A 27563-nucleotide genomic window follows, 5' to 3' on the forward strand; every position below is an offset into this window, starting at 1 on the left:
TCCAGGACAAAAAGTTTATTTATAACAACAAGCATACATAGAAACAAAAAGCACCAAGGTTGCTATGGATCATGGCCACGGTAAAACTTGGAAAGAAATTCCTTAGGTTGTTGGGTCTCTGTCTCATGGAAGTATCGCATGATATGTGTCCGCTGTTTCCACACTTTAATGGTTTCCTCCAAATCCATCTTCCCCTGGAAGGAAAGAAAAAGGGGAGAATGAGAGCACATTGCACAGAAGTTGTTCACTCACAGCAAGAGAAAAAATCATCAGCCTAGGCAGATAGAAACCCATCAACTACTTAGTGTAAAATTAGAATTAGGCCTGTGCAACCTTCACTGCATGTGACAAATAGACAGATTCAAAAATTAATAAATATTTACAATCCCGCTTTATTCCTGGTTATCCCATGTCGCAAGACTGCTTGTAAGAAGTTTAATTTACATAATTTTTTACCTCAGCACTTCACAATGAATTAGTTGCTTTCCTACAAGCGAGACAGTAGGAGCTAGACTTTTCTTCTCATCAGTATTTTTATGCGTTTTGCATCTTCGTACTGCAGAGATTCCCAGCGGGGACAGCTCTGGCTTCTGGTGATCACACTTTGTGGATAAAGTATTTCTAGGGGGTTGGCTGCCTTGCAGTGCAGCTCCTGGACAACCTGTACCTTCAGATCAGGAATCAGAAATCACCCCAATTTCATCCCCTATTGGGTTTGCGCACAGGCTGTGTGGCTCTGTGGAGGTGTGCCTGGGATCGGAGCAGACTGTTCCTCTGCCAGGTTGCATGTGTGGTGTGTTTCGTGGGTGGCAGAGGTCCTCGGTCAATGGAGTTGAGCCAGAGGGGCAGTAAGAAGACCACCAGTCCAGTTTACAAGGCTTGTTGAGGCAAAGTATCTCCCTGTAAGCTGATTCAGCTTCTTTCTGCATCTTCCCAGCACACAGCATGGCACAGTGAGTACAGGGCTGATAGCCTTTCACAGTGATTTTGGGGGGTCTTTAAAAGTGGTTTTGGGGCATTTTGGGAGTTAACCCTAGCCACTAAAATCACCACTTTTGGGGGTAGATAGATTTTGCGTACCTAAATAAATTCATGTACACTCCAGTTTTACCGAAGTTTTGCTCCATCAATGGGAGCACTTCAAATGGGATCCACTCTTTGCTTATATGGGTGTGTAGAGCCTTTTTTAAAGTTGGATCTCCTCTTCTGTTGCATAACTCCACTACCAGATTCTTCAGACTTCCATCTGGCTTATCTCCTAGCTCCACAGCTCTGATATCAATATGTACAATCACCTGCCTCTTCCATCTCCAGGTGCAGTACTTTTTGGAGACCATGTAGAGAAGACTGCAAATAGCTCAACAGGATCACCCAGGTTCTCCTCAACTTTAATCAGGTTCTTAACAGGATCAAACAGGTCCTTTGCGCACTTCCAGTGCCACTCATGAGTGCATCCTTTAGACATGCCTCTACAATGCAAATCTATTGTTTTGCTTTTTCTGCCTCCTTGTTAGACCTATGGAGGTCACGGTCCACTATAACCACAACATCATCTATATCATAATCTCTTTGTGATGCATGGGATTTCTCCTGATTTGCTTCAACAATGTTCTCAAAGCTACTCTTACAGAGCTTCTTTGTCCACTTCCTTCAAGAACTCTGAGCCTTGCCATCTACCTGCTGTATAGCAGGTGCTGCAAAAAAAAAAAAAAATTCCCTAACCAGGACAAGAATCATTGCCTTGAAATTGGAAACCAAGAGTTCTACTCAAACTTCTTCCGTGTTCTGAAGGATCTGGAGTGGCTATAGAGGAGGAAGAGACCACTTATACATCCTAATCAGGATGACATACTACCTCTAATGGCAGTATACCGCTTCCCATCTGGTCTGTTTTTGTACTCTAGACCTCTTACAGCCATTCACATATATGCAAGCGCAGTTCATTTTTTCTCATATCTCATAATGCTCTTTCGCCTACTTTTTTCATTCAAAAAACTACCAGTTCAGTTCTGGTAACACCAACCACTTCCGGTTATACTCTACAAAGTTTTTTTCTTGAAATGCTTACCATCTCCTCAACTACGATCGCTCCCTCAGCAATACTATTATTAACAGAGCTTCCAGGATTAATACTGAACTCTCTCAGTCCATATCCACAATTCCCTTTATACCGACTCTTCTATAATTCCATTCCAAACTCAAGCTAACCCCCCAAAAAAAAAAACCAACAACCCCCAAATTTGGCAATCTCTATTTTTCTGCAAAATTACTCTCTGACAGCCAGTTCCCTACTTCACCATCTGCTGTCTATTCTATATATGCTTTACCTCATCAATGGATTCTACAATCACAAAGGTCCTAGGTTATAAACATGTGTTCTCTCACACACTGCTCATGCACCATTCATCAATGTATGTGTACGAGCCTCTTCCATAATGTGGGACTTCCCATGCTCGTAGTATTTTGCAGTTCTCTTTCAGAGAGAATGACACAGTGACAGAATTCACCACCATTTTCATCCCCGCAGATAACCATGGGAAACTATCCCGTGTCATTCTTTAGTGTATCTCAACCTTAGTCCTTCTACACCAGCATTCTTTAATGCAAGGCTTGAGGGTCAATGGTTGTGCCCATTCACACTCTGATTCTTCCCTCTCTCCTTAAAGAATGAAATAGGAATGGTTTTCCGTGGTTATCTGTGGAGACGGGGACGATGATGAATTCTGTCACCGTGTCATTCTCTGCCGAGTTCCACCTTATACTTTCACAAGGTTTTTCTTCTGGACTTGTATGTCCAGTGTCCTTTTTCATATCACCAAACAATGATATCTACAATCTCTTCCATCACATCAAGAGACTGCTCATGTCAGGCTATACACGATCTTGCCCTGCCTCTTTCTCATAGCTGTATTGCTACAAGTTCGATATTTTATCCCATTCTGCTCATGGACTTGCCATTCCACTGGGAAAATCCTCTAACGCACCACTTTCAGATCTAACGTTTTACGTTCCTTTAATTCTCTACTTTATTTTCCTCATAGCTCGTGGAGACTGCTATTCTTCTAGTTTCGTGAACATATTCTGGTATGCATTTCTGCCATGGACAGAAAGTTAATCTGGAGGTTATTGAATCTATGTGCTTGTTGCCATGGATACAAAACCAAATTCTGGCTTCAACTACTATGTTTTACCCTCTAGTCACATGGTTGTTCCTCACACTTGTCCACCATCCTTCCACCTTTTTCGTGGTCCTGGTGGACTTGTTTCTTCGTTCTACTTGCCAGTATGGCACAAAACTTTAAAAAAAAAAATTTCAAACAAATGAGAAACATCTTTCTTTTTCTCTTTCCTGTTTATTCAGAACAGAGATATTCTGTTTCATAAACCTTCAATCTCTTCCTTCAAAAGCTAGAAAGACTTCTCTTTCCAATCATACCTGGAAGCCATACAGTTTATTGTTTTTGCTTCATTGTTTGGTGCAATTCCTCACCACTAGCATCTACATTTCTGGTCACTCTCTTCGTTCTTGCCCTCCTACTTTTCCTGTTTAACCAGAGAGCGGTTCTATGCTGATCTCTTTTAGTTCTAACTCTTCTCTGTCCACTGATCTGACTCCATATCTCCGTAGATGCTGAAGTCAGATTTTTTTTAGGATTACTCTTTAACTCATTTCTTTTCAGTCCTGGGCCTCTCCCTAAGCATCCATTTGTTTCTACAATAATGGATGCATATAGGAGTTCCACCCTCTGAACAAACCTTCTCCACTAGGTGGTGCTCTCCCACTGCATTTATCTTTGCTGATCTTTTTTTCCAGTTACACCTCAGTTGTTTTAACTTTCATTGACTGGCTTGAGTAGAACCTCTTTTATTCATCTTGCAAGAGAGCTACCAGAGCTCTCAGAGTGCTTCCTAGGAGAACACCGCTGATATCTTCTTTGCCCCCACACTATGTAATACATTAAGGACATTTTCCAAAACCATTAACCCAGTGATCTTCAATGCAAGGCCAGTGAGCCAATGGCGACCGGCGGAGACCTGGTTTGCCCAAGCACCTGTCTGGGTTCCATCCCCCCTCAGTGAGATCCAGTAGTTGCTTCAAGCGTCTCCTTCTCGGAAGTCTGTTCTCTATCATATAACAACCTAAGCTCTGCAGTACTTCTCATTCCTGTTTCTTTTCATCACTAAACATCCCACATTCCTCAAGCCAAATAGGCATTCTGCCTGTGTCTTCCTAATATCTCGCTCTCTTATGTTTGGCTTCACCTTCTTTTACCAGGTTGAGTTACATTTAATACATTCAATCAGTGCTGTCTTTACTGAATTAGTGTTGCCTTTTACTCTTTTTGCAGACATTGATGTACCAATTACTAGTCCATCAAGTTACTTCTCCTTCCTGTACTCTGAACATACTCATATCAGATAGTATGTCTGTGTTTATTAAATAGTACTCACCTTTTCTTCTTTGTTTAGAGGCTGCTTGCTTGTCCTGGGATAAAGCACAGTTACTTATCGTAACAGGTGTTATCTGGGGACAGCAGGCAGATATTCTCACAGCCTTCCCACCTCCCTTAGTTGGCGTCTTCACTTGGGCATAGAACTGATGACCACGTGAAATAGCATTGGACGGGAAGGCACTTGCGCATGCACAGTGTGGGCAGTCTCAAAACTTTGCTAGAAGCTTAAAGTGACAGTACACTTTTAAGATTGCCTGTAATGGGCTCTGTGGATGACGTCACCCCATCTGTGAGAATATCTGCTTGCTATTATGGTAAGTAACCATGCTTTTAGGTAGTAGTAGGTGCTCCCTTAACTCTGTTCAGCAGTTAGCATGGTAAGTGTAACATTTTAACTGACAAACACATTTCATGACATGCCCTCTGGCACATAAAGCTGCACACAAAATGCAAAAATGCTGCAAAGCTCCTTGATGCAGCTCTGCATTAGCAGTTAATGCAGCATAAACCAGGCATTATGTCATTGTCTCTCAAACTGTGTGCTATGGCATAGTGGTGTGCTCCAAAGAGATTCCAGGTGTGCCATAGAGATTCCAGCATTTTACTTTAATTTTAAAAATTTATTTCATAAGTATACACCAGAATAGATTACATGTATGTCACGTATGGAAGTCTGTCAATGTTATGAGTGTCTGTGTGTGTAAGGATAAAACTGCCCAGATAAGCATCATTCTTTGATGTGATTGGTCCTTGAAAACTACTGGCAAGTATTTTTATTTTTTATGTAGTTATCCTAACTTGAGCAACAAAACAATCAAAGCTTTATTACTGTTTGGATCATCTTATCTTTGCTAACTTGGATTTTCAGCTCTGACAGAAATTAAATTGAAAATATGTATACTCTGGAGGAGAGGAGGGACAGGGGAGATATGATACAGACATTTAAATACTTGAAAGGCATTAATATAGAACCAAATCTTTCTCAGAAAAGAAAAAATGGTAAAACTAGAGAGCATAATTTGAGGTTACAGGGAGAAAGACCAGGAGCAATGTTAGGAAATTCTTCTTCAAGGAGATGGTGGTAGATGCCTGGAATGCCCTCCCGAGGGCAGTGGTGGAGAGGAAAACGGTGATGGAGTTCAAAAAAGATAAACATAGAGGCTCTCTAATTAGAAAATGAAGGATGTAAATTAAAGAACTAAGGCCAGTCCTTGGCAGACTTGTATGATCTGTGTCCCATATGTGGTGATTTGGTGTAGGAGGCCATCAATGAGAACGCCACTAACTTGGAACATGAGGATGTTACTGGCCAGACTTTACGGCAGATATCCTGCAAACAGAATGGTTGCCTAGGCTGGCGTGAGCTTGAACGGCAACTTCAGCATTTGGAACCTAGGACAATACCAGACTTTATGTCTATGGTCCAGAAATATCAAAGAAGAGACAAATTAATTTAATCATGTAATTTTTCATGGGTATAACTTATGGGCAGACTGGATTGGCCGTTCAGGTCTTTATCTTTCATCATTTACTATGTTACTATGTGAATATTTTAATAATTGTGCTACTGAAAGACTTGGAACGTAGGTCATGAGGGCAGGGAAAGGGGTTAGGACTGGTATACTGCCTTTTTGTAGTTATACAACCACACTCAAAACAGTTTACATACAGGTACTAAAAGCATTTTCTCTATCTGTCCCGGTAGGCTAAACTAAACCTTGAGTTTATACTGTGTCGATGTACTCTTGTATGCATGATGTTGATGGGCTTTAAACCTTTTTACCCATGCATAAACTTTTTGTTGATTCGTGGTGTTATGTCTGTACTGAGTCAATATCAGACAGTGAATTTCCACAGATTTTACTCCCTCTGCTCAAAGAAAGTGCATTACTGCCATGTTCTTCAATGGTGTACGGTAATCTTGCAATGGAGCATACATATTTTTGACCTCATGGCTGCCACACGACTAAAGGCCGAGCACGGACTAACCATCCAACAGACAATGTATGAAAATATATATATATATATATATATATATATATACATACTAGTCTTATAGCCCGTTAAATTAACGGGTGCTAGAATATGTATGTGTGTGTCTGTCTTTATTTCTTTTTCTCTCTCCTTAGCCGCTTTCTGTATTTCTATCGTTCTTTCTTTTCCTTCCTTGGCTGTCCACCACCACTCCTTGTCTGCTCCCCCTGTTCATTCTCCCTTCCTTTTACCTCCCCTGTGTCCTCCCCCACCCCATCACTGCTCACCTTATCCAACAGCAGCCCTTCTCCCTTTATTTTACCTCACCCCTCTTCCTGCTCCCCCTGTCCAGCAGTAGGCCTCCCTTCATTCCCCCCCCCTGTCCATCAGCACCTCTTCCTGCTCCCCCTGTCCAGCAATATGCAGTTCAACACCAGAGAAAGAGAAAAAACACTATACACTTTGGAATATAAAAAGAAAGCAGTGCAAATCTACAGTAAAACTGCATTTTCTGTTAATGAAATTCAAAATAAAATTATTTTTTTCTACTTTTATTGTCTGGCCATTTTATTCATGTTTATCCCAGTTTCTGCTCTCTTCTCTCAATTTTCTTACCAAGGTTTGCAGTCTATCTGGCTCTTCTCTCATTCCTGTCTTCACTTCCTCTCCTACATCCATCTCAGACCTTATCTTTCAGTTTTCCTCCATTTATTTTTCTGCATCTCTATCTGCTTCTATTTCTCCAGTTGTTTGTTTTTTTGGGAGGTTTTTTTTTTGGTTTGTTTGTTTTTTGCTAACTCCTCCCTTCCAGCATCTTCTCTTTCTCTCTCTTCCCCCTTTATTTTCAGTCTTCTAACCAGTATCTGTCTTGCTCCCTCCATCCAGCATATCCTCTCCCCTTTGAGTTGCGGGTCAGGCCTGAGATATGAGGCTGGAAGCCGATTCCTCCCGGAAGCAGTCCTCCATGTTGTTTGCCGGCCGCTGAAAGGAGGGGTGGAGTGCTGCCGCTCCTGTTCCTAGCGGCCTGCTTAGGTTCATGGGCGGCTGTTTTGAACCTCGCAGACCGCTCTCCATATGGTAGCATGTTCCTTCTGACGCGATCGCGTCAGAGGGAACGTGCTTCATGTGGAGAGCGGCCTGCGAGGTTCGCTACAGCCGGCCGCGAACCTCATCAGGCCGCTTCAAACAGGAGCGGCAGCGGTTGGTGCGGAGGGGGGGGGGGAGTCGTCGACTTGTTCCGCGCTGTGGAGGCGATCGTTGGCTGGCTGCGGTCCCGGCTTGGAGAGGGCAGGGTGTGCTAGCAGGCGGCAGCCGCCTCTCTGCAGGTGGAGAGCAGAGAAGGGCACGCAGTTGTCTTGCCTCGCGTGAGGCCAGACCGTAAGCCGCGCATGCGCACTTCCTATGGGTCGCTACAGCTCACAGAAAACGGACGCACGCATATGAAGTGCGCATGCGCGTCTTACCGTTTTATTATATTATATTATATATATATTTTTTTTTTTTTGCATTTCATTAGCTCTGTACCGGTTATCACATAATTTATCAATTGCCTTTAGTTTTTGATTCACCCTCATACATAATTTGTTCGGGTGTCTAACATTTGCACACAACTGGTAGGTAGGCTTCAAAGGGTGGTGGTGAATGGCACCCCCTCCGAAATGACGGAGGTGATCAGTGGAGTGCCACAGGGCTCGGTCTTGGGCCCAATCCTATTCAACATCTTTATAAGGGACTTGGCAGAAGGGCTTCGAGGTAAAATAACATTATTCGCCGATGACGCCAAACTAAGTAATGTAGTGAGCAAATGCACAACAGACGAAGATTCAATGCCCGACAACATGATGCACGACCTACTCCTGCTGGAGCGCTGGTCTAAGACATGGCAACTCAACTTCAATGCCAAAAAATGCAAAATTATGCACCTGGGCAGCCAAAATCCATGCAGGTCTTATACCCTTAATGGCGAGATCCTAGCAAAAACGGTAGCAGAACGAGACTTGGGGGTAATCGTTAGTGAGGACATGAAGTCTGCCAATCAAGTGGAGCAGGCTTCATCCAAGGCAAGACAAATAATGGGTTGCATACGAAGGGGTTTCGTCAGCCGTAAGGAGGAAGTCATTATGCCATTGCATAGATCCATGGTGAGGCCCCACCTGGAATACTGTGTGCAATTTTGGAGGCCACATTATCGCAAGGATGTGCTGAGACTGGAGTCGGTGCAGAGAATGGCCACCCGGATGGTCTCGGGACTCAAGGATCTTCCATATGAGGAACGGCTTGACAAATTGCAGCTATACTCGCTCGAGGAGCGCAGAGAGAGGGGAGACATGATCGAGACGTTCAAGTATCTTACGGGCCGCATCGAGGCGGAGGAAGATATCTTCTTTTTCAAGGGTCCCACGACAACAAGAGGGCATCCGTGGAAACTCAGGGGAGGGAAACTGCGAGGAGACACCAGGAAGTTCTTTTTCACTGAAAGAGTGGTTGATCGCTGGAACAGTCTTCCACTACAGGTGATTGAGGCCAGCAGCGTGCCCGATTTTAAGGCCAAATGGGATAGACACGTGGGATCTATTCACAGAGAAAGATAGGGGAGGGTCATTAGGGTGGGCAGACTAGATGGGCCGTGGCCCTTATCTGCCGTCTATTTCTATGTTTCTATGTTTAACTGTATTGTCAACAATCAAACATTGCTAAAACTGAAATAAGGGAATGGCCTAGGTTTATAGCATTCATCACACTGACCATATGAGTTAATAAACTAAATTCAGAGCTAGAGGAAGCCATTACCTTAATGACAAGCATGTCGATCACTCTTGGATCTGTGATGTGGGCATTCTTCATAAACATCTCCCGCACTTTATCACGACCCTGCTTTACTGTGATGTCCAGCTGATAGACATGAACTGTGCCCAAAAGGAAAAGATCAGAAAATGAGAAAAGCCAGGGAAGGAATGAGTCACTGCTTTGCACCAGATAATACAGAATTCTCCCCTCCAATGGCAGAGCATAGATCACATTGCACTCCTCATGGGTAAGAGTAGTATATTCAATATACTACCTCTCTAGTATATCCCCAAAGCCAGGGGTGCCCACACTTTTTGGGCTTGCGAGCTACTTTTTAAATGACCAAGTCAAAATGATCTACCAACAATAAAATTTAAAAAAAACACAAAGCACACTGTATGCATAGAAAATGTTAATCATCATTCCTATTCCAGGGTTTTTCAAAGAGGTCAAAGCAGATGACTCTATGCACTATCACCTCAGTAACAACCATACAAAAATAGACAAATATACCCCCTCCCTTTTTACTAAACCACGATAGCAGTTTTTAGCGCAGGGAGCTGCGCTGATTGCCCAGCGCTGCTCTTGACGCTCATAGGCTCCCTGCGCTAAAAACCACTATTGCTGTTTAGTAAAAGGGGACCATATTGTAAAATATAGACAGCAGATATAAATTCAGACACATTTTGATCACTAAATTTAAAATAAAATCATTTTCCCTACCTTGTCTGGTGATTTCATGAGTCTCTGGTTGCACTTTCTTCTTCTAACTGTGCATACAATCTTTCTTCCCTTCTTTTAGCCTGTATGCTTCTTCTCCTCCAGACCTCATTCCTTCCCCCCAACTTTTCCTTCCTCTTCCCTGCCCTTTCTTTCTCTCTGCCTCCTTTTCATTTTTTTCTGTTTCTCTTCTTTCCTTCTGTCTCCCTGCCTGCCCTTTTTCTTTCTTTCTCCCTGCCCTCCCCCAAGCCACTGCCACTGCCATTACCATCGGGGACCAGGACCCAAACGCCACCAATAACAGGCCCCAAGCTCTCCCTGCTTCGGCCAACCAGCATTCCTCTCCCCAACGTCAATTCTGCTGTCGGGAAGAGGAAGGCTGATCAGCCCAAGATCGTGATCAACCTATTGGGGGAAATGCTGCCGGGTCCTGCCTTCGCGGAAACAGAAAGTAGGCAGGACCCGGCAGGAACAAGAACAAATGCTTCACTAACCTGTCTCCCGCATTAGCCCATAGCGAACGCTTGCTTCAGGGCTCTCAACATGTGCATGCAGGCTTCCCTTCTCCCCCCCCCTCCCCGGACATAACTTCCGGTTTCGGAGGGAAGAGAAGAGAAGCCTGCATGTACACGTTAGAGCCCGGAGCATAAGTTCGCTAGGGGCTGAAATCTCCAAGCCGTTTTTTTGGGTTTTTTTTAAATGTTCAGCAGCGGCAGATGACAGCTGGGCGGACCGCCCAGCTAAAAGGCCCTAGGGAGAACACTGGAGAGGAAGGCTGATCGGCCCGTAGATCAGGACGGCAACACGAGTGCGATCGACTCGAGTTGCCTTCCTGAGCTACTGGTCGATCGCGATTGACGCGTTGGGCACCCCTGCCCAAAGCAGTTTAATGCAGGTACTTTCACAATATCACTGCTCTCCAAGTTTACAGAAGAGATAGCATTTTAATTAGAGTGTAGCATTGTCACTGGTACTGATCCTCAAGAGGTCTACTTTAAGATGTTTCACTACTGTACTATGTGATGTCACCTTACCTTTCTAGAGAAAAAAAACCCCCACTCCTTTATTTCCTTTTACCTTAATTGTCTCCAGAGCTTCTTTTATTTAAGACACAGGGGGTTCAAATGGATGAGCAAATCCAAAGAAGCATGCTCGTCTTTAGCTATCCTCACACTATGTAATACATTAAGGACATTTTCCAAAGCCCAGTGGTCTTCAATGTAAGGCCAGTAAGCCAATGGCGACCTGTGGAGACCTTCTGGCCAGCCCAAGCACCTGTCTGGGGTTCTATCCCCCCTCAGTGGGATCCAGTAGTTGCTTCAAGCTTCTCCTTCCTGGAAGCCATTCTATCACTCTTTGAGGCGTCAGTAGTATATGTGAACTAAACATGCTGCCTTCGGTGGCCTGGAAGTTTTCACTCTGCTACTGCTCATTGTTCCCACAAAGGCAGGAAGCAGTAGCAGAAGGAAAGCTTCTAGACCAGGGGTGTCGAACTCAATCAGAGAAGGGGCCAAAATCTAAAATCCAGCCTAAATCGCGGGCCGAATGGTTTACTGAACAGTCATAAACTGACAATGTTAACCAGAAATGTGAATTTAAAATGAGTGGAACAATCTTTTCCTTAACAGTGCTGATAACCAACTCACATGCTATCAAGCAAAACAGTAATATTGGAATGTACCTAAAATGCTCATTGTTTTGTTTTCTGGCTAAATGTCTGACACCATTTTCCCCGGATCAATGAGTCAATGTTTGGTTTTATTTCTTGGGCTGTAGCAACCCGCAAAACAGCATGGAGGTTGTCATCGGTAATACGTGATCTGTGCTTGTTTTTGTTCAGATTCATTATTGAAAACATCTGTTCACAAAGATAGGTGCTCCCGAACATGGATAGAATATGGGCAGCATGAAGTCGGAGCTCTGGCATTGAGTCAGGGGGCAGTAGAGGGTAGAAGTCCTCAATTTCAACATCCTGAAACCTTGATTTCAGGCCACTGTCAGACTGAAGCTTGATTATCTCCATCTGAAGGTGATGGGGCACATTGTTGACATCAACTGTAAAAGGATTGGCAAAGATGTCAAAGCCTGAGTGCTGTGTTCTAAAGTCAGAGAAGCGCCGCTCAAATTCACTTAGTAAACGGCTAACTTTGGTAGCCAGCCGACTGCAAGGAAAAGTACCAGAAATAGTGGTTGAGATACTCAAACAAACGGGAAAGTGGGCAAGATTGTCCTGTTCCAGTTGGGACTTCCATAGTTGAAGTTTACGCTGGAATGCTGTGATCATGTCAGACATCTTCGTGATGACTTGTTTGCGTCTCTGCAGCTTCAGATTCAGTTGGGCGAGATGCTCGCATATGTCACACATCATAACAAAATCACATAGCCAGGCGGGATCTGACAGTTCAGGCAAGGGCTTTCCTTTACTTTCCATGAAAAGAGCAATTTGTTCTCTGAGCTCAAAAAATCTTTTGAGGACTGCGCTCTTGCTCAGCCATCTTACTTCTGTGTGGTATGGCACGTCTCCATGCTCTGCACCCACCTCCTGTAAAAACTGCTGGAACTGGCGATGATTCAGGCCACGTGCCCTTATAAAGTTAATAGTTTTAATGACTGTGGTCATTATGTCATTCATGTCCAGAACTTTTCCACACATAGCCTCTTGGTGGATAATGCAATGATAAGTAATCAAGGGTGTGTGGCAGTGACTTTTTTGCATTCTTTCCTTCATTAGTCCAACCAAGCCTTTCTTTTCTCCGCACATTGAAGGTGCGCCATCGGTAGTTAGCCCCACCAACTTTTCCCAGGGTAATTTAAAATTATTTATAGATTTCTCCACAGCCACGTGGAGGCTTGTGGCGGAGAGAGGTAGCCGGGAGGAAGGAGGGCTGAGGCAGAGAAGGTAGCGGCGGCGAGGGCGGGCAGCGGCGAGAGTAAGCTCCGCCCACCCGCACCGCGTCACCAGCGGAGCCAGAGGTCGGACACCCCCCTTAAGAGGAGGGGAGCCAACGGCGCCCAGCCGTTCGGCGCGCGAAGGGCCTTTAGAAGGGCAGGCCAGGTCACTACAACCAAGGACTTCAAGAAAGGAAGACAGCAAGGTAAGGAAGTAAACACATACACGCACACACACAAGTAAAAGGGAAGCAAACACAGAAAAGAAGGAAGGAGTAGGACCAGGAAGGACCACACATCAAAGGAACGACAGGCAAGGAAGGCACTGAAGAACAGTAGCAAGGGCAAAAGACAAGGTAGAAGCAGGCTAAGAAGGTAGAAGCAGGCTAAGAAGGTAGCGCACACACATACACAGAGACAGCAGTAACAAGCTCAGCAGGACAAGAAAAGGCGGACTCAAGAGAGAACACGAGCTAAAGGAGAAGGCAGCCACAGAGGGTAAGCAAGGGGCAAATAGCACAAGCGCATAAGTAAAAGGAAGCGAAAGACGAAGAAGGTAAGCAAGAGCCAGGCACAGGAGTGAACACACTAGCAAAGAGCAACAGGACTCCTAGAGAGCGGACAAATATGGAAGCGGAAGGAACCCGAAGGATGTGCTTCCCAGTGTACTGCACGGACTGCCACATGTATGACTACCTCCCCTCCGGGCAGCAGTCATATGTGTGCGGACGATGCCAGGAACTGGGGAGCTTGAAGAGCGAAGTCAGCCGACTGAAGATCAGGATCCAAGAGCTGGAGGGACTCTACATCTCCGAAGCCCCCTTCCAGACAGCCGAAGACCCCATGCGAGAGGGGTGCATCAAGGAACAAGTCAGGGAGCTCGAGAGGTTCATCGAAGATGCCTACAGGAGAGTGGAAGAACATGAGCACGGAAATGAGGAAGACACACAGAGCAGAGGACATGAGGAAGACACACAGAGCAGAGGACAAGAAACATCTGACACCAAGGTAGAGGATACCCATGGAGGGACCTTGCTGGAAGAAACAAAAAACACCAAGGACACAGATCTGCGACCGACACGGAGGCTGAAAGAAGGGAAATCTGCAATCCTGGTGGGAGACTCAATCCTGAGGCATGTTGACAGTCACATAGCAGGAGGGAGAGAGGATCGGCTAGTGACCTGTCTCCCAGGAGCAAGAACAAAGGACATCGTTGACAAGATTGAGAGAATCCTGGAAGGAGCAGAGACGGAAGACACAGCAGTGATAGTCCACGTCGGGACGAACGATGTTACCAGGAGGGACTACAGCAAGAATGCACTGACTGAACAATTCAAGATCTTAGGAAGGAAACTGAAGATGAGGACCCAGAGGATAGCCTTCTCAGAGATCCTGCCAGTACCGAGGGCAGAAACGAAGAGGCAGACAGAGCTACAATCAATTAACGCATGGATGAGAAAATGGTGTGAAGAAGAGGGATTTCTCTTCGTGAGGAACTGGACAACGTTCTGGGGAAAGAACAAGCTTTTCAAGAATGATGGTCTACACCTGAGCAAGGCGGGAACTAGACAACTAGCAAATAACGTCAAAAGAGCGATAGAGCAAGCTTTAAACTAAGTAGTAGGGGAAAGCCGACAGTCGACCTGGTATCGACGGTTCGGGAAACAGTACCCAGTGAGGGTACTGAGGGGAAAGATTTTGGGGAAGACACAAGTGGCAAGCAACAGAATATGAACAAACAGAATATGAACAAACAAGGGAGTCAGATGAAGCGAGAGGGGGAAAGGATGAACATACTGGAAGGGGAAGTCAAAACAGGACTGGATGATGAGAAAGAACAAGAGGAGGACACTAGGAACAAGCCACAAGGGGAAGGCAATAGGAATCTACCACAAAGAGAGGACAAAAGAGACAATACTCAGGAGTTGGCAGGCCAGGAAGGGGACAGAATGAACCAGGAAATGCAAGGGAAAAGAGAAAGGAAGGGAAAATGCCAGGACTTGAACTGCATGTATACTAATGCAAGGAGCCTAAAGAACAAAATGGGGGAACTAGAAGTCATGGCCAAAAATGAGAGACTAGACATCATAGGGATCACGGAAACATGGTGGAATGAGGAAAACAAATGGGACATAGTACTGCCAGGATACAAACTCTACCGAAAAGACAGGACTTACCAGAAGGGGGGAGGAATAGCACTATACATAAGGGATACCATTCACTCAACCACTGTGGACACAGCAGAGACAAATGCCCAACTGGAGTCATTGTGGATCAAAGTACCGGGAAGCAACGGATCTGAGATAAAGATGGGATTGTTCTACCGTCCACCTGGGCAAACTGAAGCTGAAGATACAGAAATGGTAGCCGAGCTGAGAAGGGAATGCAAGAACCCAAACACCATAGTTATGGGAGATTTCAACTACCCTGGGATAGACTGGTGTCTTGGAAATTCAAAATGTGCAAAGGAAATGGAGTTCCTGGAAGCAATCCAGGACTGCTTCATGGAACAACTAGTCGAGGCACCAACGAGAGGATCAGCGACTCTGGATCTGATCCTCAATGGGCTGAAAGGCCCCGCGAAGGATGTAGAGATCATAGGACCACTAGGAACCAGTGACCACAACATGATTCAGTTCAAAGTGCAAGTAGGACTACCTATGGGAAAGAGAACCAAGGCAACAACATTTAACTTCAAGAAAGGGAACTATGATGCCATGAGACAGATGGTGAGAAAGAAGCTCAGAAACAGCTCCAAGGAAACTCGGACTGTGGAGCAAGCCTGGTCCCTATTCAAGGACACAGTAAACAAGGCGCAAAACCTATATATACCAAGATTTAGGAAAGGTTCCAAGAAGAATCAGACAAAGGACCCTGCATGGATAACCAGTGAAGTAAAGAAAGTGATAGGAGACAAGAAAAAATCATTTCAGAAGTGGAAAAAGGACAAAACTGAAGGAAACTGGAGAGAGCACAGGAAACAACAAAAAGAATGTCACCGAGTAGTCAAGAAAGCCAAGAAAGAGTATGAGGAGAGACTAGCCAAGGAAGCAAGAAATTTCAAACCATTTTTCCGATATGTGAAAGGGAAACAGCCAGCGAGGGAGGAGGTGGGGCCCCTGGATGAGGGTGACCGGAAGGGAGTGGTGAAAGAGGAAAAAGAGGTGGCTGGTAGGCTAAACAAGTTCTTCTCGTCGGTCTTTACAATAGAGGACACATCCAGTGTGCCAGAACCGGAAAAAATCTTCAGTGGAGATCAAGAGGGGAAATTATCATGCATGGAGGTAAGCCTCGAAGACGTTCTTAGGCAGGTAGATAGATTGAGAACGGACAAAGCTCCGGGCCCAGACGGGATCCACCCGAGAATACTGAAAGAGCTCAGAGATGAAACAGCACAGTTACTGCAGCATATTTGCAACCTGTCCTTGAGAACAGGGGTAATCCCGGAGGACTGGAAGATAGCGAATGTTACACCGATCTTCAAAAAAGGATCGAGAGGCGACCCGGGAAACTACAGACCGGTGAGCTTAACCTCCGTTCCGGGGAAGATGGTCGAATCAATTATCAGGGAAGGTATTAATGAGCATATAGAAAAAAATAATCTGATGAGATCGAGCCAGCATGGTTTCTGTAAAGGCCGATCATGCCAGACAAATCTACTGCATTTCTTTGAGGGGATAAGTAAGCAATTGGACCAAGGTGACCCAGTAGACATTATATATCTAGATTTCCAAAAAGCCTTTGACAAGGTGCCCCATGAACGCTTACTGAAGAAACTGTGGAGTCACGGGGTGGAAGGGGACGTGTACAGATGGATCAAAAATTGGCTGGCGGGCAGGAAACAAAGGGTAGGAATAAAGGGGCACTACTCTGACTGGATAGGGGTCACAAGTGGTGTTCCGCAAGGGTCAGTGCTGGGACCATTGCTGTTCAATATATTTATTAATGATCTAGAAACGGGGTCAAAGTGCGAAGTTATCAAGTTCGCGGATGACACAAAACTCTCCAGCAGGGCCAGAACTGTTGAAGAATGCAAAGAATTGCAAAACGACCTGAACAAACTGAGTGAGTGGGCAAAAAAATGGCAGATGAGCTTCAATGTGGAGAAATGTAAGGTCTTGCACATAGGGAAGGGGAACTCCAGGTACAGCTATACGATGGGAGGGAGGGTACTCGGGGAAGGCAGCCAAGAAAAAGATCTGGGGGTATTGGTAGATAACACAATGAAGCCGGCGGCACAATGTGCAGCGGCCTCAAAAAAAGCGAACAGAATGTTGGGCATTATCAAAAAAGGTATCACTACCAGAACAAAAGAAGTTATCCTGCCACTGTATCGAGCAATGGTGCGCCCACATCTGGAATACTGCGTCCAATACTGGTCACCATACCTCAAGAAGGACATGGCAATACTCGAAAGGGTCCAGAGGAGGGCAACGAGGATGATAAAGGGTATGGAGAACCTTTCATATGCCGAACGGTTAGACAGGCTGGGGCTCTTTACCCTGGAAAAGCGGAGACTGAGAGGGGACATGATAGAAACTTATAAAATCATGAAAGGCATAGAGAAGGTGGAGAGGGACAGATTCTTTAGACTAGCAGGGACAACTAAAACAAGAGGTCATTCAGAAAAACTGAGAGGAGACAGATTCACAACGAATGCAAGGCGGTTCTTCTTCACTCAGAGGGTGGTGGACACCTGGAACGCGCTTCCCGGAGAGGTAATAAGACAGAGTACAATTCTGGGGTTCAAAAAGGGACTGGATGACTTCCTGGAAGCAAAGGGGATAACAGGGTACAGATAGAGGTTTACCGTACATTGAGCGAATAGGGTATGGATATTTTAGGTTAGGTAGGGAACACTTTCAGGTCGTGGACCTGGGGGGCCGCCGCGGGAGCGGACTGCCGGGCACGATGGACCCCTGGTCTGACCCGGCAGAGGCAACACTTATGTTCTTATGTTCTTATATCTCTACCAGTCGTCGTCCCATGCATGGCAGCTACATCCAAAAGTTCCTCAGTGACAGAGAGGTCGGTCTTCGTAGCACGTATAAAGATGGACAGCTGCGCTGTATCAGTGTTGTCTGTGCTTTCATCGATAGCAAGTGAAAAAGCGAGATAACTGCATGCCTGTTCGGCCAGCTGTGATGATAGATTTCCTGAGAGTTCTTGAACTCTGTCTGCAATGGTGTTTCTTGACAAACTGACAGTTTGAAAACTCTGTATCTGGTCTGGGCATACTTTCTCACACACTTTTAGCATGCATTGCTTCAAAAAGGCACCCTCTGAAAAACACCTTGAAGTACGGGCAATTTCTTCAGCCACTATAAAGCTTGCTTTCACTGCAGCATCATTTTTCGCTGTAGCCTTTGTAAACATTTGCTGCTGTGATTGTAGTTTGCCTTTTAGTTCTTTAACAATTTTATGCTTTTCTTCCAAAGTATATTTGCCATACTTAACATTATGTTTGGTGTCAAAATGACGACGTATATTGTACTCTTTCATCACCGACACTGTCTCATAACACAATATACACACTGGTTTGCCCTCACTAAGCACAAACATGTATTCATTTTCCCATTTGTCATTAAATTGTCTGCCTTCACCGTCAACTTTTCTTTTCCTGGACATTTTGGGATCAATATTGGCAGTAAAAGATGTAGTTTATTGGAAATCTGCGTTAGAATGAAAAAGTCAGTCAATAAATGCCTGGCTGGGTACAGATAGTAGATTCTGTTGCGATTTTTATGCCTACACTTTATGCCAGGAACTGGCAGCTTCTGCTGTGTATTTTTTATGCCCGCACACTCACTCTCTACTCTGCTCTGCCACCCGCACAACCACATCGGATGCCGGACTATAGGTCACGCCTCCTGAATCTCGCTTGACTTGTTATCTATGCGCATGCGTAATACCGTATTTTCACGCATATAACATGCACGTTATACGTGTTTTTACAAACCGTGCATACCCTTGCGCGGTATACGCGTGAGCGCGTTGTACAAATTTTTTTTTACATAGTTCCCCCCCTCCAGACGTCCGATTCACCCCAAGCAGGACCGCTCGCACGCACCTGCACCCCCACCCCGAAGGACCGCCGACTCCCCGACTCCCAACACGATCGGGGCAAGAGGGAGCTCAAGCCCTGTTGCCCCAGCCAACCGCGGCACCCCCGACACGATCGGGGCAAGAAGGAGCTCAAGCCCTCTTGCCCCCCCGACTCCCCGACACGATCGGGGCAAAAAGGAGCCCAAGCCCTCTTGCCCCGCCGATTCCCCAACTCCCCGACAATATCGGGCCAGGAGGGAGCCCAAGTCCTCCTGGCCCCGGCGACCCCCCCCCCCCCCCCCGCTAGTTGTTCGGGCCAGGAGGGAGCCCAAACCCTCCTGACCACGGTGACCCCCTACTCCCACCCCGCACTACATTACGGGCAGGAGGGATCCCAGGCCCTCCTGCCCTCGACGCAAACCCCCCTCCCCCCATCGACCGCCCCCCCCCAAGACCCTCCGACCCCCCTGGCCGACCCCCACGACACCCCCCCCCCCCTTCCCCGTACCTTTCTGTAGTTGGCCGGACAGACCGGAGCCAAACCCGCCTGTCCGGCAGGCAGCCAACGACGGAATGAGGCCGGATTGGCCCATCCGTCTCAAAGCTCCGCCTACTGGTGGGACCTAAGGCTCCCGGGTCTATTCTGATTGGCCCAGGCGCCTTAGGCCCCACCAGTAGGCGGAGCTTTGAGACGGATGGGCCAATCCGGCCTCATTCCGTCGTTGGCTGCCTGCCGGACAGGCGGGTTTGGCTCCCGTCTGTCCGGCCAACTACAGAAAGGTACGGGGAAGGGGGGTGGGGGTGTCGTGGGGGTCGGCCAGGAGGGTCGCGGGTCGGCTGGGGGGGCGGTCGGAGGTTCTTGGGGGGAGCGGTCGATGGGGGGAGATAGATAGCAAGTACGGCCGGCGAGATCACAAGCCTCCTATGTCACCGCGCGTCATTGTGATGGAACGCAGCGGCGTGCAGTGATGACAGCGCGGTGCGGGCCACATTGCAAGGCCTGGCGGGCCGGATTTGGCCCGCGGGCCTTGTGTTTGACACATGTGTTCTAGACCAACAAACACAGCATATTTATTTCACTCATGCTGCAGGCGGCCCGAAGAGTGAAAGAGCGGCTGCCAAGAAGAGTGAGCAAGTACCAGATCCCATTGGTGGGGAGGGTTACTAGTGAGATGCTGGACCTTGGGGATGGGGAGGACAGAAATGCCAGACCATGGTAAGGAGGCGGGGGAAGAGAAGGACAGGAGAGAGACATCAGACCACAAGAAGAGGGCAAGTAAAGGAGAGATGTCAGACTACTAGAGGAAGAAGGGAAAGAGAAAGAGCTGTTAGGCCAGGGAAGGGAGTAAGAGGAAAGGGAAGGCGAGGAGAGAGTATATACAGTTTAAGTGAATGGTCGGATGGCGACAGCATGGTTGAGGGAAATGATCCTTGATAAAGTGTAGTCATGCAAAACGTCAACAAGATTTATAAGAAAAATTGAAGTTTTAGTATTGACTTGGGAATGGTGGTTGGTTTGAAAGATGGATGTAGGGCAGAAAGTGAAGGAAAGAAAAACATCAAATGGATAAGAAGGCTCTGGAAATAGTTAAGAGCACAAACAGAAGGAAGTGTAACCAGAGACTGGGAAAAGATGATTAGAAAAATAAAATCACCAGACAACAAAAGTAGGAAAATTAAAGATTAGGCTCTTATCTGGATAATCTTGTTAATTATATGCAGGAGTCTATAACTTAGGTGTTATCCATCTATAATTGTGAACTGCTACAGAAGGATGTCAATCACATCTTTCAGCTTCTCCTTCACCAGTGGAATATAGTGCCTTCTTCAGTTCATATAAAAGCAATCAAACTCAACTGAAACAGAAGAAAAGAGAAGGGGCACGGGGAACTTTCCTGGAGATATCATAGTACATGTCTGTTCTGCTCTGTAACTTATGAAAAAAAGAACAATAATTAACATGAACTTGAGACTTAGCTGTATCAAGGAACCAACCTGCTGTGTGCAACTAGCACTAACATATAAGGAGCCCTGAGGCTCACACCCCCATTACTTTTCTTAGAAATTTCTTCTTAGCGAGTTATCCAACTGACAGGAGAAGAACTCCAGTGTCAGACATCAGCAATACCAGAGACAGAAAGCAGGCTAAGTGCAACGCTGGCAGGGCAGGCAGTACAGACTCCTGCATATGATTAACAGAAAGATTATCCAGGTAAGAACCTAATCTTTCATTCTGTTACATCAACACAAGAGTCTATACCTTAGGTGGTGTACCAAAGCAGTGCCAGATGACTATGGAGGGGCACAGAAGCCTGCCCTTAAAACTGATGACCCAAAAGTGGCGTCCTCGCGATCTGCCACGTCCATTATGTAGAACTTTATAAAGGTATGGAGAACAGACCAAGTAGCTGCTCTACAGATCTCTACGGGAGGAACTGCCCAGGACGAGGCTACATTTCTGGCAATGTATGCTAATGAAATTGCCATGCAAATCCATCTGGCAAAAGAAGCCTTGGAAGCTGGTCTGCCTCATCGTGACTGACTGGTCAGGACAGATGGTTGGAGAGCTGAGAATCATTGGTCATTTCCAGGGACAGAAGAAAAACTCTTCACACATCTAGCCTCTGCAATACCATATCCTGCTTGACTGAACCCATAGGATGAAAAAGTAGGCAAACAAATCTCTTGGTTGATGTGAAAGACTGACACCACCTTTGAAAGGAAGGAAGGCAATGTATAACTCCAGGCTCTGTGAACCTGAAGAAAGGCTCTCTGCAAGAAAGAGCTTGCAATCCCGAGATCTGTCTCGCAGAAACTACTGCCACCAGAAGTAATAATAATAAATTTATTCTTTTATACCACCATTACCAAGAATTCTAGGCAATTTACACTATAAGAAACTGAACAATCAGTGAAATACATTCATACTATAAATATAAAATCATTATAAAAAGTTAAAAATGAATTGCAATTTTAAAAATACCCAAATAAGTAATAAATTTATCAAACAAAGAAGACTTAACTAATTTTTGAAAAGAACATTAAGATATGGCTTGATGAATACATTCACCATAAGATCCAGCAGAGATACTGCTTGCAGAGGCTCATACATGTATACTCTAGAAGAGAGGAGGGACTATGATACAGACGTTTAAATATTTGAAAGGTATTAATAAAGAACCAAATCTTTTCCAGAGAAGGGAAAATGGTAAAACTAGAGGAAGAAAACTCTGGTCTTTGAAAACTAGTCAAAAAATGTATTAAGTCCTACAAAAAGGTATACAGTATGTGTATATATATATATATATACTAGTCTTATAGCCCGTTACATTAATGGGTGCTAGAATATGTGTGTGTGTCTGTCTTTATTTTTTTTCTTTCTCTCTGTCTCCTTAGCCGCTTTCTGTATTTCTGTCTTTCTTTGTTTTGGCTGTCCACCACCACCCCTTGCGTGCTCCCCCTGTCCATTCTCCCTTCCTTTTACCTCCCCTGTGTCCACCACCATCCCTTCACTGCTCCCCTTATCCAGCAGCAGCCCTTCTCCCTTTGTTTTACCTCCCCCTGTCCATCATCACCTCTTTCCTGCTCCCCCTGTCCAGCAGTAGGCCTCCCTTCCTTTTTCTTCCCCCCTGTCCACAGTGTGTGTGTATGTATGTATTTATTTATTGTAACAAATAATTAACATTCTAAGTAACTGCTGTGCAATGAGCTGATAATTGCAATGTGTTTTCTAGATAGACACCAAGGTATTTTTGTTGAGTAGTAACAAAGGCCAGCACTGTATCTTTTTCTAATGTGTGCTAAGAGCAAAGTGGTGCACATTAATTTAATCTGCCAATTAGATACCCTATCCCAAGTCTCAGAAAATCCTCATGGAATTTTCTTCACCATGTTATACTGCCTCTGAATATTTTTGTCATATATAAATCTGATTACTCCAGTGTTACCTTTTTCCCAGACCATTTATGCCCAATGTTCTGAAACACTGGTACTGGATAAGAACCCTGTGGCACTCCATTATTTACATTTCTCCTTTATGAAAGCTAATTATTTTCTGCTACTCTATTGCCTGTTACTAATCCATAATAGGACTTTGCCAACACTTTATAAACTTCCTGTATTTCACAGGAGGGACTATGTCAAATGCCTTTTTAAGATTGAGCTCAACCAGACTGACCAATGGGCTTATTTACACCTTCAAAATAAAAATTTAAGAAATAGCTAAGGCATCACTTTCGTCTGCTAAAACTATGTTGGTTCTGCCCCATTAAGCCATTCAGAACACCTTCAATGATTTTACCCAACACCAGTATCAGGCTTTTGGTTAGTCTATTTCAGCATCTCAAACTGTAGTTTTCAGGTGTGCCGTTGTACACTGGGGAGGAGAAGCGCCAGATGACTGCCTACAGGACATGCCTCTCGTGGAGAGAGGCACGTCCTGTAGGCAATCAGTGGGCGCCAGCACCTATCCTTCTCTCTGGCCCTCTACCATTCTGGCACCCCCCACTAGCATCTCAGAGCCCACCTGGAGGGCCTTCACACGCACGCAGACATCGACATGATGATATCACGCATGCACATGATGTCGTCATGGCAATATCCACGCACTTCCAGGTGCCTCGAGCCATGGCTACTACCTTTAGTGTGCCGCAGCTCGAGAAAGTTTGCGGGACACTGGTCTATAGAACCCAAAGTCACATCTAGAGAGGTCTCTTTAAAAAAACTTGTCATAGGTTAGCCACCCTCCAATCCTCAATAGTTACAGGCAAAATGGCTTATATCAGGGGTGCCCACACTTTTTTGGCTTGCGAGCTACTTTTTAAAAATGACGTCAAAATGATCTACCATCAATAAAATTTAAAAAAACACAAAGCACACTGTATGCAGAGAAAATGTTAATTATCATTTGTATTTGGTTTTTTTTTCAGAGGTCAAGGCAGATGACTTTAAAATATGCAATGTCACCTCAGTAACAACTATACAAAAATATACAATTATACCCCCTCCCCTTTTACTAAACCGCGATAGCGTTTTTTAGTGCAGTAAGCTGTGCTGAATGCCCTGCGCTGCTCGATGCTCATAGGCTCCCTGCGCTAAAAACCGCTATTGTGGTTTAGTAAAAGGGGGCCATAGTGCAAAATATAGACAGCAGATATAAATTCTCAAAACGGACACATTTTGATCACTAAATTGAAAATAAAATCATTTTTCCTACCTTTTTGTCTGGTGATTTCATGAGTCTCTGGTTGCACTTCCTTATTCTGTAAAGCCAATATTTCTTTTTTTCTTTCTCTCTCCCCCTGCCCCCCTCTTTCTTTCTCTCTCTTCTGCCTTTCTCTCTCCCGAGCCAGGCCTGGCGCATACAAGCGCCGGGCCCACAAGACTTCACCTTCGGCGTCAATTTTAATGTCAGGGAGGATGTTCCAGGCCAGCCAGGCAGCGATTGGCTGACCCAGAACTTCCTCTCCGACATCAGAATTGACGTCGGAGGTGAAGTGAGTCCGGCGCTTGTACGCGCCAGGCCTTGTTTAGGGAAGCAGCAGGGAGAAAAAGATCGCAAAGGCAACACGATCAACTCGTGTTGCCTTTGCGATCTACTGGTCGATTGCAATCGACCATTTCGGCACCTCTGGCTTATATAGAAGGTAAAATTACGTCCTTACCTGATAATTTTCTTTCCTTTAGTCACAGCAGATGAATCCAGAGACTAGTGGAATTACATCCATCAACCAACAGGTGGATTTAGAGAACACTTGATTTATCCTCTGGTATATCTTGGATGCACAGCCTCCTGGCCAACCAGTATAGGTCTTCTCAAAGCAGTTGAATTAAAACACAAAGTAAAGCACATAAAAGGCACAAGACATATGAAACATAAGACATATGCAACTTCATTCCCTCACATGTGCTACCCGCATCCTTGATGCTTCAAAATCGAGAATGCAATTTCAGCCGAAAGCATGCTGAAACTGCGCCTGAGAGTGACAAAACCCCGCAACAAGGTGGGCTCTGGATTCATCTGCTGTGACTAAAGGAAAGAAAATTATCAGGTAAGGACATAATTTTACCTTCCTTGTCATCAACAGCAGATGAATCAAGAGACTAGTGGGATGTACCAAAGCAGTCCAAATGTAGGGAGAGAAATAAACAAGCAAACGGGAAATCCCTCGCCCCCAAATCCTGCCCTGCAGCATGCGTCCAAGGAGATACTACATTCCAGAGAGTATGTCACCAGGCTAACCACCCTAGCACATGTGAGCAGGAGCCATCCTTGCCTAAGAGCACCATGCTGCGGAATCCACAGTTACATTGCTCCTCCACAAATAGAATGAGTGCAAAGCAGCCTCCTTTCATGACCGCCAGGTCCCAAATAACCTCCAGTGGAATGGAAATATCATGCCTGGCAATGGTTCTTAGCTGATGTCAAAACCCATGAGCACCACCACAGACCACACCTTCTTTTCCTCGCAAGGGCCTAGGGCAGGGGTAGGGAACTCCGGTCCTCGAGAGCCATATTCCAGTTGGGTTTTCAGGATTTCCCCAATGAATATGCATGAGATCTATTTGCATGCACTGCTTTCAATGCATATTCATTGGGGAAATCCTGAAAACCCTCTTGAGGACCGGAGTTCCCTACCCCTGGTCTAGGGCATCAAGCCTGGAAACAGGACAAGGGAAGACTCCTCCTCTAACTGAAGCCTTCTGAAGCACAAATCCATAGGGCTCCCACAGGAGGCAAACTGCTGACCAAAGTTAAGAAGAATGCCCAAGGAGAGGCAAAACACCAAAACTGTACCTGGGCCCCGAAGTGACAAGTGCCTTTTCCAGAGCCCCAAAGAGATACAGCAATAACCTCAGACACTGAGACAGCTGATCCAACTTTTAGCCCACTCCTTCACATGAATGACCCAGAAGGAGTGGAAAGAAAAACTCTGAGTTAGAGAGAAATAGCTGCAACTAGCCAGCAACCAGCCTAACCCCAGCTAACTGTCAGGCAGCTGGGATTAAACAAGGTAAACTAGGCCGCAAGTGAAATGGCGCCCCGGCCAAGACCAACCTCCTGGTGCCTGCCGAATAGTGAGGGAAAAGCCATCTCTGAGAGGAGAAAGACTGACAGCGGGAGGGAAGGGCCTTGGCCGACCACCCTCAGGGCCTCCTACCATCTGCTGCTGCCCGACCTAGCTGCAAGCCAGTGGCTGAGCGCGACTATGGCTGAAGCAGCCTCGGCAAAGGAGTAACAAACTCCTCCTACTAGCACCTCTCCAAAGAGATAGTGACCTCTGTAGCCCCTCGCCCACAGAACAAGTGAGTTTATGGGACTTAGGTATCCAGGTTCTTCAGGGGGGGTACCTGGGAGCCCAGGTGTTGCGCCCCCCAAAAGGCCACCAGAACCTTCCTCTCTCTACTGAAGGCCCATGCCACCAGAACCTTTCTCTCTTTACTGAAGGCTCAAGCCAAGTACTCACGTGCTCCTGTACTACCGGAAGGCAAAGGGAGAAGTGCTAGTGCTGCAGTGCACAGGGAACTGTGCCAGCACCTGTGGTTGGGCTTTTCTTCTTATGGAAAGGACTCTCCGACCACATCAGCTTCTTCTCTCCACCGGCTGGGAGGGTGGGGAAGGGACCTGGGTGGGCCTAAGTTTTGCCCTAAAGTTGGCTCAGTCTGGCCAACACCCCTAGGCTCTACTGAAGCCGCAGCAACAGTTGCACACAGCCTTCCGTCCTCAGGAGCTGAAAACAGGAACCAGAACAAAAGCAGCAATTTTTCAGATCCAGGAAACTGGTGCTGGTAGCTGCAGCCAAGCCTGGCTTGAAATCCACTGCAAAATCCAGGAGCCGTGAGAAATCCAGCCTGCTGGAGATAGAGTATACTGGTTGGCAAGGAGGCTGTGCATCCAAGATATACCTGAGGATAAATCCAGTGCTCTCTATCTCCACCTGCTGATTGATGGATGTAATCCCACTAGTCTGGATTCATCTGCTGTTAATGACAAGGAAGTCATCCATCTCTCAGCTAACAGTCCACCTGCACTTTCATAGCATGCCTGCTTTCAGCTGGGTTGTAAGATGCTATTCCCAGCAGCATGGCTTTCATCGTACTGTATATATGCAAAACTAAATTACTCCTAAAACCGGGTGACTTAGCAGCTTTACTCCGGTGCTCTTTACAGCACCCTTCGCTCCGGTTCCACTCACCGGAGTTGGCCACCTCACGGTAGAAGGCGCGGTACAGTTCCCGCACGCGCTGCTTCGCCTCTGCTAGGTCCTTGCTAAAGATAGGTTTCACGGCAACACTAGCTGCCTGGGCCGCTGCCGCCGCAGCTTGCCGACCTCCAGCTGCTGCTGCCATCTTGGATAAGGGTGGCCCGCACAACCTTGTCCTGCCCGCCCTCCACAGGTCACTTGATTCTTCAATCAGAAGCCAATACAGCTCTGATAGCCCCGCCCCCTCAACCAGCTCTTGGCATGATTGGATCAACTTCTCCGGACCAGAGGTCCTTTGCCGGGATATGCGTTTCAGCCCTCCCTCCTAGTCACGGCCCTCCTTCCTGAGATCATTCAGCCAATCAGCTTTCTCATAGGGTGGAGCCAAAGCGATGCTTGATAGGCCATTCGCCCATTTTTACCCACCTACGCACAGGACACGAAGGTGGATCTGACTAGGCCCAGCCCACTTGATTTAAATACACGGTCT

The 27563-nt window shown here is 46.0% G+C and overlaps 1 protein-coding gene across 1 annotated transcript; it reads right to left on the reverse strand.

Annotated features, from left to right (window-relative positions):
- Window positions 1–27317, reverse strand: NDUFA6 (NADH:ubiquinone oxidoreductase subunit A6). The gene is made up of 3 exons (XM_033935120.1): window positions 27065–27317; window positions 9219–9334; window positions 1–194 (listed from the first exon to the last, which is right to left on the reverse strand). Exons 1-3 carry the CDS (start codon window positions 27216–27218, stop codon window positions 63–65), a joined length of 402 nt encoding a protein of 133 aa, XP_033791011.1. The 5' UTR covers window positions 27219–27317; the 3' UTR covers window positions 1–62.
- Window positions 27318–27563: the final 246 nt, after the last annotated feature.

This window comes from Geotrypetes seraphini, chromosome 2 (genome assembly GCF_902459505.1).
Source record: "Geotrypetes seraphini chromosome 2, aGeoSer1.1, whole genome shotgun sequence".
NCBI classification, from domain to species: domain Eukaryota; kingdom Metazoa; phylum Chordata; class Amphibia; order Gymnophiona; family Dermophiidae; genus Geotrypetes; species Geotrypetes seraphini.

Bases quoted from the DNA above. Each gene is read 5' to 3' on its own strand.
- NDUFA6 (XM_033935120.1), bottom strand. From the start codon at position 27,218: ATGGCAGCAGCAGCTGGAGGTCGGCAAGCTGCGGCGGCAGCGGCCCAG. The intron at 9,335-27,064 runs GTGAGTGGAACC...TTTTGGGCACAG, and splicing joins CCGTGAGGTGGCCAACTCCG to TTCATGTCTATCAGCTGGAC. The intron at 195-9,218 runs GTAATGGCTTCC...CTTTCCTTCCAG, and splicing joins TCGACATGCTTGTCATTAAG to GGGAAGATGGATTTGGAGGA.